This window comes from Ctenopharyngodon idella, chromosome 3 (assembly GCF_019924925.1).
Source record: "Ctenopharyngodon idella isolate HZGC_01 chromosome 3, HZGC01, whole genome shotgun sequence".
NCBI classification, from domain to species: domain Eukaryota; kingdom Metazoa; phylum Chordata; class Actinopteri; order Cypriniformes; family Xenocyprididae; genus Ctenopharyngodon; species Ctenopharyngodon idella.
In genome coordinates, this window is record NC_067222.1 from 43,601,887 (window position 1) to 43,612,224 (window position 10,338).

General features: G+C 39.4%; 1 protein-coding gene across 1 annotated transcript in view; it reads right to left on the minus strand.

The window, feature by feature from the left end:
• Positions 1-8,868, minus strand: part of mcrip1 (MAPK regulated corepressor interacting protein 1) — a 35,451-nt gene extending 26,583 nt beyond the window's left edge. Inside the window, exon 1 of the mRNA XM_051886205.1 lies at positions 8,836-8,868. Coding sequence (XP_051742165.1) covers positions 8,836-8,843 — 8 coding nt within the window. The 5' untranslated portion in view covers positions 8,844-8,868. The remainder of the gene's footprint in view (positions 1-8,835) is intronic.
• Positions 8,869-10,338: the final 1,470 nt, after the last annotated feature.

Consider the following 10,338-nt stretch of genomic DNA (forward strand, 5'->3'; position numbering starts at 1 on the left):
GTCTAGGAGCTGGGGGGGCCAGGGAGATGTGAACCAACCTCCTTGGTAAAATCCCCCAAAGCCAACTGAGGTTGCTGCGTCGGTGAATATAATTAATATGTTTTACACATGTCACTCAAACACGGAAGCAGGAAACTATTTCAACTTCTCAGTTCAGGGAAGCAGAAACTGAAGTTTAATATCAAGGGGGAGAGAGATGCAGTTGTCGTAGAAAAAAGTTAAGGAAAGTTATCCACAAGCTTACCTCGTTTTTGCACTTACAGGATAAATTTGGTCTTCCAGTGCGTGATCTGATGACGTGAAGGTCGAGGAGATGTGTGATGAAGGGGTGACCTTGCGGAATTAAAGTTTCGATGACTTAACAATGAGAGGAGTTTGCGTTTGGAACAATTCGGGCATGCAGTCTAGGAGATTGGACGTAACCAAAATGATTCTATCGATTTTTTCCTTAGACAGTAAAGCCTGGAAATGTACGGAGTCTAAGTTGATGTCCAGAAACTTGATGAATGTGGTTGGACCCATTGTTTTCTCCTGAGCCATCGGAATCCCTAGCTCTGTGAAAACCTTTTGCACCGTGAGGAGATGCGTTGCAGGGATTGTGTTGTGTGGTGAAATGATTAAGAAATCATCAAGCAAATGAAGAAGATAAAGAATTGCGTAGTTATTGGATAGAATCCAACATATGGCTTCGGATAGTGTGTCGAGAATTTTGGGGCTGCTTTTGCAGCCGAAAGTTAAACGCATGACAAAATAAAATGTATTGCGCCAGTGAACGCCAAATAAATGCCGGGTGAACTGGCATTACTTTGAAAGCTGATGTGATGTCTACTTTTGCTAACCATGCGCCGCAGCCAGTGAATTTAATCATCGTTATTCCTTGTTCAATATCATGGTAATGAAGAGAATAATCCTCGAGTGGGATAATGCTGCGTTCCAGGCAGGTTTTTGAGCCCGTAAGTCACGACTTCAAACCACGACTTTTTAGCGTTCCAGGCAAACCAGCATGACGGACCATACGGGGCTTATGCTCATTTACAATTATTTCTATCGCCAAAGGTGCTTACTCCTTGCTTATTTGAGGGAAACGGAGGAGGGAAAATGGCGCATAAGTCAAGAGAAGCTGTTATACCTTTTATTTTAACGTGCACTTGCATAAACACCACATCCGTAAGGGCTGCCATTGTTGTTTCGTGGGCTATGTGATGTCAGAGCGCGGAACTGGGAGTACATCGATCTAGTACGAGTTCACAGGTGGGAAGTCACGGGTTTGACTGCCGTTCCAGTGCACTTTCACGGGTAGAAGGTTGGAAAAACACAGGTTACGGGTTGCCTGGAACGCGGCATAAGACTATTGATGCTTGGAAATAGGGAGTTGTGAGGCACTGAGAGATCAATTATCATATGTTTTTTCCCTGAAAATTTTCTGGTAGCCACACCAATGGGGCTAATACGAAAATGCTCAAATGGGGGCTTTTCGAAGGGACTGATCATAAAACCTGATTTGATTTCCTTTTTGATTAGTTCGTCTACTACTTCAGGCTCTGCTAGAGCAGATTAAAGGGAACTCCTGGTGTTAAGACTTGTATGGCTTAATATAACGTAAATGATGTCTCTTACTGAAATATGTAGTAGAAAACGCATGAAAGATTTACATTATTTAAAAAATCCATGACATATTTGGACCGATTTGGACAATGGGCGGCGCCATTTTGTTTAGGTGCACAGCCGATGACGTCAAATGGTGGCACTAATTGCTCTACTGACACTGTCCTATTGCTATTTTTATCGCAACACAACTCGGAATATAATATACAATGCCACATTGTGCAGCCCTTGGTTGTAATTTTCAGTCGATGAGCCACAAGAGAAGCGATGTAAGTCTTTACTGCTTTACCAGCGATAAGAAGAGGAGAAAAGAATGGGAAGTTGTAAAGAATGTGGACGAATAAAACTTCCTCAAGATCCGCGTCTTTGTTCACTTTAGCCCTGGTGCCTTTGAGGCTTTTAGCAGACCACAGTTGAAAGCGCTTACAGTTGCCGATGGATATAAGTGTATGCTTTAACCAAATGCCACGCCTGTCATGGAGACTGACGAAGGTAAGCCTATAACACATCTCGATTGAGACAGACTGTATTTCCATTCATTATTGCATTGCTGCTTTGACTGCTTTACTCACCTGCCTGTTTACTTTACGTGCCACATCCAATAAACTCTCATATTCATTTCTACATCGTTGGGAGTCTGTGTTCCATAAAAAAAAAGCAATACAAAATATATCACTGCAGTCCGCCTGGTGACTGTTGGAGGAAATGAGGACAATAAAGACCCTAAATACACATCCGTACCTGCGAGGATTTGTGCTCTGATATTATTCACCACTGTAGGAGGTTCTGAGGTGATGGCTGTAAGCGAATCAGCTCAAATGAAATAATTAATTTATAGGGAATTTTAAAAGAGTCACTTTACGACAGAGCAACTGAATCGTCCAGCGTTCATTTGCACGGGCATAACTATAAGCTCTCTAGCGGATATGAATATCCAACTTTCGTGACAACACTATTAGCAAGGTAACAATAGATTGTCAGTTTAAGGCATTAAATTCTTATGCACATAACACAAGACACTTCTCTTTATTGATTATTCTAACACATAAACTAATATCTAATACACACACATTCATACAAGTTGCAGAAAAAAGGAAGTGAGAAAAGAAAGAGTTTTAAGAGAATGAAATGATGAGATCCCAATTAAGTTTCTAGCAAAATATGCACTTCATAAGACCTGACCTGAATGAACCAGCAATCATTAATTTATTGCTACTAATGAAGGATTATTATACTTCTTATCAATGCACCAGTTCAGATATAGAATCTGGAGGTACTTGCTTGTCGTTTGTGTCTTTGAATGCGGATTCCCTTGTCAGCGTTCTTGGCTTGGAGAAAAGGGATTTTCCGAGTTAGTTGATTTGTTGAAGGTCTTTTCGGGTCCAGATTGATGTTGAGGGAAAGCTAATCAAGTTCTGGAGTGCTGGCAAACGAATGGAGTCTCCCTCGGGGCTGAAGTTTAAAGTTGAGGTGGCAAAAGACTGTAGAGTCGTTTATTAAACTTTGCGGCAAAACTTAACTTAACTTAAAGTTAACTTAAACTGGTGTGCCAAGCTTGTAGCATCACACTCAAAAAAACTTGAGACTGTAATTGGTGCCAAAGTTGCTTCAACAAAGTATTGAGCAAAGACTGTGAACACTTATGTACTTATGTGATTTTTTTTTTTTTCATTTTTTTTTTTATAAATTTGCATAGATTACAAACAAACTTCTTTCATGTTGTCATTATGGGTTTTGTTTGTAGAATTTTGAAGAAAAAATGAATGTAATCCCTTTTGGAATAAGACTGTAACATAACAAAACGTGGAAAAAGTGAAGCACTGTGAATACTTTCCGGATGCACTGTAGATAAGGCTAAGGTGTGGCTCAGTTTTGGGGTTTCTGGTTTACCTAAAGCTGAGAATCAGGTACCAACACTAAAACCTATTCAGGCTCAGTGCAGGGCCAGTTATGGGTTAGTAATTGGCTGAGACTCGGGCCAGTTACGGTCCATGTGTGCCCTTGTCTTTAATCCAGATCTGGGCTACTCCAGGGATGTCATTCTTTGCGGCATGTGGGCCGTGGAAAAAGGGGCTGTGTGGACCGGAGCTGGGCCAGAAGAATATTGCTATTTAGGAATGAGCTCATTAACTCTTTCCCCACAAGTGTTTTGATCATTTTCACAAAACTTTCATGGACCCCAGAATATTTTGTGTGAATATTCGAACATGCAATATGTCAAAAGAAAGACAGAGCCTCTACTTAAAAAAGTTTTATTCTAGCTTCATGAATTCCTTTTTTTTTTCTCTGATTTTTTCTAGTATTTTAGACATAAATGGAAGATTTGAAATGGGTCTGTAATTACCTAATACATTTGGATCTAATTGTGGTTTCTTAATGAGAGGCTTAATAACTGCCTGCTTGAATGTTCTTGGGACATGACCAATAGATAGAGAGGAGTTTAATAATATTGAAGAGAGACTCTTCTGTTACAGGTAACAACTCTTTGAATAATTTAGTGTGTATTAGATCTAATAATCATGTTGCTGGTTTAGATGCAATGATAAGTTTGTTTAGCTCTTCCTGTCCTATAGTTGTAAAGCACTGCAACTGTTCTTGAGGGGCGATAATTGAAGCTGAATCAGAAAACACTGTCAAAGGTTATAAATTTACAATTGAATTTCTGATGCTTTTGATTTTCTCAGTAAAGAAAGTCATGAAGTCATCACTACTAAACTGTGATGGAATGTTCAGTTCTGGTGATGTCTGTTTATTTGTTAATCTAGCCTCTGTAATAAATAAAAACCTTGGATTCTTTTTGTTATTTTCTATGAGTTTGTGGAGATGCTCAGCTCTGATTGGCTTTTAGAGACTTTTTAGCGGGACATACTGTCTTTCCACGTGATTCTGAAGACCTCTAAAAAAAGTTTGTTTCCGTTTGTACTCTAGGTTACAGGTTCCTCTCTTGAGAGCATGAGTAATACTTTTGTACCATGGTGCAGTAATATGTTATATATATATATATATATATATATATATATATATATGTGTGTGTGTGTGTGTGTGTGATTGTGTCTGGGTCGGACACCAAGCACAAAGGGTCGTTTGCGAAATATGCTGTATTTTTGTGATTCCTCTAGGTGGCACTTGTGCATGTTATGTCGAGTGATGACATTAGGGGTCCCTATGGAAAGCGCCACAACCACTGAGCTCCGTTGTGAGTGTTGGAGATGCAGATGCTGGCAAGCTATAGCATGCCCTTTTCGCAACTGTTTTTGTTAAGACGTCTGCAGTAGTTCCATCACCTTTTCAGGTAGGACCTACCGCAGAGATTCCTCCGTATGTAGTATTTTCGACGTTACCTCAATACGGGCAGGATGTAGCCTCCATAGCGTCCTCCTCCATTGGACTAGGTATGTTTCTACAATGTTAACAACTCTGGTCATGGCTGACAAAAAGGGAATTAAGTACCGAAGCACTCTTCCCGTCAAATAAATTATATCTAAAGGAACAGCAGCTACAAATTTCTCGAAATAACTAAATATTATGTCGAAATAATGACTTAATATCTCGAAATAACAAGTTATTATGTCGAAATGACAAGTTATGTTGAAATAACAAGATAAGCTTTCTCTCAGTTGTACTTGGAATGTTCTCAATAAGCCCCAAATCTGCTGAGTTAGTAATACACACAACACGGGAAATGCAAATTTACTAATTGTTTACACAGCTATCTCAATTACAAAAACTATAAAAGGGGAAAGAAAAACAACAACAACAAAAAAGAAGAACAATGGGAAAAGAAAGAGATGTAAGAGTGAGAGGTTCTGAAGAGAGGATAGAGGAAGAGTAATACTGAGAGGGAGAGGAACAGTGGAAGAGGTAGAAAGAGATGAGGGGAAAGGAATAGATGGTATAGGAAGAGGAGATGGAGCAAGAAGAGTTGAGGATGTAGGAAGACGAGAAGAGGCCAGAGTAGAGGGAGAAGATATGGTAGAGTGGAAGGCAATGGTATTAGTGGAAAGAGCAAGAGAAGAAAATAAGAAGACATGGACAGAGGGAAAGAGAAGAGCAAGGTGTAAGAGGAGGGAGGAGAGGTAGAAGAATAGGGTACAGTCAAGTTTCAAATTAAATCAGAGCCAACCTAATTGACCATGTCATAAATTATGTTTTTTCCTTGAGAGAAGCTGGACATATAGTTTAGCCCAATATAAGCATTGTGCCACAGTCAATGTCCCTGGACAACAAGTGCTCCAATCCACTGATGTTGTGGCACACAACGCTGTCTTGAGGCCGCAAAACACAGAAAGGCTTCTAAATTGTTTAAACTCCCTCAATGAAATCAACTTTCTAAAGATGTGTAGTTGTGGGACAGTGTCCACTTTCACCATTCAGCACCGGTACAAGAGTGGTTTGAGCATCACCCACATTTCAGGATGGTGTTCCTTCTTCTTCTCTTGGAGATGGAAAGCATATGATCACAACCCTTACAACCAATTAAGTCTTCTTCAAGTGATGGAAGAGGCTTGTGGATCTAACCTTCACTGTTTTTTTTTTTTTTTTTTTTCCCATGATGCTTGACTTGTGAAAATATATGCTGAAATGTTGATTTGCCAAATTCGTTGGCCAGATGAAAATGATAGGCAAGATCTATAAAGTTCATTGATTCAGTGACTACAGCACATTTATTTATTTACTTACTCATTTATCTATTTTTTTTGCTAAAACTCATAAACTTGTCATTAAAGAACTTTGAAGAACACAATTAAAGAACAAGAAAAACATGCATTTTCATTCATGTATTTGTGTATCTACAGCTGAATTTGTTATCAAATCAACAGAGAACACACTTGTAGTTTTGTTGTTAGCATTTATTTTTGATAAATTCATTAATAGAAAAAACTGCAGAGATTCATTATGCAGTGAATACTGAACTGTTTTGCCAACATGAGTGTTTAGTTTGCTGTGTTAATTGTTTGAGAGTAACTACATTCATTTGGAGAAATGTGTAAATCGATTGAAAAAAAAACTGTAATATATAATAAAATATATAAAACAAATACTGAAACAACTGATAAGCATTTTTAAGTAGAAGATCACTGAAATAGTGAGAAATAGCTGAATCCAATCTCAGTTGGAGGCATAGTCAGGTGTTAAAGTTCTTTCCATTACATGGACATACACAGTAAAAAAGGGACGCTTTGAATTGTTTTTGTTCAGTGTAGATGCAGAACAGCACAGAGGAGCAGAGTGAGAAAAGAAATAATGTCTGGGCGAGGGAGAGGAATAGTTGAAGGAGGAGTAGTTCGATCAAGACAAGGGAGATGAAGAGGTGGGGTAGAAGAGGAACAATGTGTGCTGGATTGTGCATCTCTATGTTTTTTTCCCTTACACATGTGGAACCTATGAAAGCTTATTTCTGCCATGGAATAGAAAATAAAAAAAGGTCTCAAAGGTCAACTCAAAAATTCATGGATAACAACAGTAATTATTTTGTAGCTTAAGAAATACTGCTGTAACTAAAGAGCTTACACATACTGTTGAATTAACCATTACAGAAACATGAAAAACGATTTTACTAATCACCAATACTGATAGTTCAGGCAGCCCTGACCTGTGGCACAAACCATACATTGGGTATCAGATGTCTAATAACTTTGTTAAGCACTGTTTATAGTGAATATAGTTTAAATCTCTACTCTACATTAAAAATGAAGATAGTAATAAAGATAATAAAGAAAAACAAACTCAGTGTTAACCAACAGGCAAGATAAATGTTCTTACAGGAACACACACGTTCACTCTGGACACAATCACCTCTTACTGTCTTTTCTTTATCCTGTAAATAGGCTATAAGAAACGTCTTACAGTTACTACTCTCATAAAATACTTGAATACAAGATAAGCCTGTGTGACAGCAGAATAGCCTTCAGCTCATGGTGAGACCCTCCATGTTGGATTGGCACATCAACCATCTAGAAATGATGGCGGTGATTCTGACCAGCCGGAACTCAGGGGTCATCCTGGTCCGCTCAGACATCAGGATGGTGGTTGCCTTTATAAACCACCAAGGACATCTCATGTCTCACCCTCTGCACAGACTGGCGAACCATTTTCTCCTATGGGCACAGAAGAACCTCCGCTCAATGAGGGTGGTTCACATGCCGGGCTCCTCAAACGTAGGAGCAGACATGCTGTCGTGTGGCGGACAGCCACCAGGTGAAGGGAGACTCCACCCCCAGGCGGTCAACGCGATATGGCGCATGTTCGGTCAGGCGGATGTGGATCTCTTCACGACGGAAGAGAAGTCCCACTGCCAGATATACTTTTCGAAGGAAATGGATGCACTGTTTGCACAATTTGGGGCCCACAGCCAAACTGCATGTTTGGGCCCTTGAAGGGAGCCGCCAGGCCTTCCCCAGGGGGGAAATGAGAATGGTCTCGGAGGTGAGAACCCCTTCCACAAGATGCCTTTACTCCCAGAAATAGTCTATTATTGTCAAGCTGGTGCTTAGCTCAGAAACAAAACTCTACTGAATGTGAGAGTCCTCACAACTCTACTGAATGTGAGATTGTGAATGTGAGATTGTGTCAGTTCTCAAGTTTCTGCAGGAAATGCTGGATTGTGGCCGCACCCCCACCATGCTGAAGGTGTATGTGGCAGCCTTTGCTGCGAATCATGCCCCGATGGCCGGCCAATCGATTGGGAAACACAACCTGGTCATTAAGTTTCTCAGAACGGCTTCCATTCTGTGATTGTATCCCGGCGTTATTGGAATAAGTTCTCCATAAGTGTTAGTGAACTGACAAAATGCAAGTGAACCGTATCGAAAGAGAATGTTTATGGTTACTCACGTAACCTTGGTTTCCTGAGATAATGGGAACAAGCATTGGATAGCTTGCCATACTACTACGCTGCACAGCGAGTCATGCTAGCCACTCCTCAGTCGAAAGATTCTGACGATATGGCATTTCTGCATGACTTATATATGTAGTCAACCCTGCCCTTTCTGGCGTGCTGAAATGCCATTTGTCTGTGCAGGGGCACAGACGAGAACCAATCAGGCTTCAAGATTCTGAGAAAATGGAGTTTCCCCCACATGACGCAATGTGGGTGAACCGAATCAAAAGTGAACCAGGGTTACGTGAGTAACAATAAACCTTATGTCTTAATATTAAAATGCATCTCTTTAAGTCTCTCTTTGTTGTGAAGCGTCATCCCATCAGTGGCTACAAGGACTAATGCTTTACCTTGTCATTCTGTTACAGTCTCTTGTCTCACAACTTCAGTATGAGGCTTAACAGGGAAATTTGCCTGTTGTAGCAAATTAACTCAAAATATAAAATAACTAGTTATAATTAATTATAAATATTGGGATCAGTTAATAGAATCAACTTAATATAGTAAAATTAATATTACAATCAATTAACCTATTTCCACTGAACACTTGGTTAATTGTTTATTAATTCTAAGAAATGCTCATTTCTGGGTTATGGAAAATAACATTCTTATTGTACAGTACTACTCAGAGCATGTAGTCAAAATCTGCATGATTAGGGACTCTAGTATATGAGCGTGAAACACGGACAACTTTACGTGTGACATGAACAAGACTTTATTAACTAGACTAAACACTTAACTACTCTAACATTCAAACACATACATGCATACAGATTACCAAGGGAAAGAGAGCTGAAGCAGAATACAGGAAAGCAAGAAGTTACAGCATTGTTTGAAATTCAGCAGATCAACAGCCTTGAGCAAACCATCAGTTTAGTTCTAACACGTCCTTCTTTAAAAGGGTTAAGGATACTTAATGTGTCAAATAATGAGACTAAGTTTGATGCTTGCATGTCTCGCCCAATTGAATTAAACTGTCCTGATGAAATTTGTGGAGGCTCCCGTTGATCTTTGCTAATGTTGTCTTGATGAGAGAGAACCAGTGGGAGTCAGAGGATCTTTGGTGAATGGAAAGACAAGGCCGTAGCCTGGCACAAGCTCGGGGATCCTTAGAAGACTTTTATCCCAGCATCATCTTCACATCAGAGTTTATCAGAAAAGGAACTGCCGTGATCTTGTGATCAGTGATTTTTAAAATGTGAAGATGTCGCACTAGGGATGGGCGTATCAATATGAAGTATCGATATCGATACTGACGTTGAGTATCGAAAGTATTGATACTAAGGTGTGTTTTTTTTTACCAGTGATTTTGTTTATTTAACAATAAATTTAATGCTACAATATGCATTGAATTGGACAAATAACTTATGTTAGCGAATAATTGTGTAGTAGAATTATTTTCCTGCTCATCTGAACACATACAAATGCTGCAAGTCAGAACCAATCAATCACAGAGAGCGTTCGCTCACTGCCGACACTACATTCAAACAGGGCTGCCTTTAGTATTGTAAGAAACTATTAATGCTTTTGGGAAATGCAGCTCAGAACAATGCTTAACAGAAGACAGAAAAACATAATATGTTTGAGTTATTTCACAAGAAACAAAATTAAATAGTAGCCTACATAATTTGTGCAATTACATTTATTTAAATTAAACGTTGATTGTTGATGTTCTATTCTGTAACTAATGTTGATACACTGTCAGAATACTGTTACGGCTGGTTGCAGGAAGGAGCACAGACGAGGAGAATAAATCCAAATACTAGTTTAATAACGTAATCCACAGGTTTACAGGCATAGATATGCAACACAACTTACTCAAACGGTGAACGGACAAAGACTGAGTGAACAGG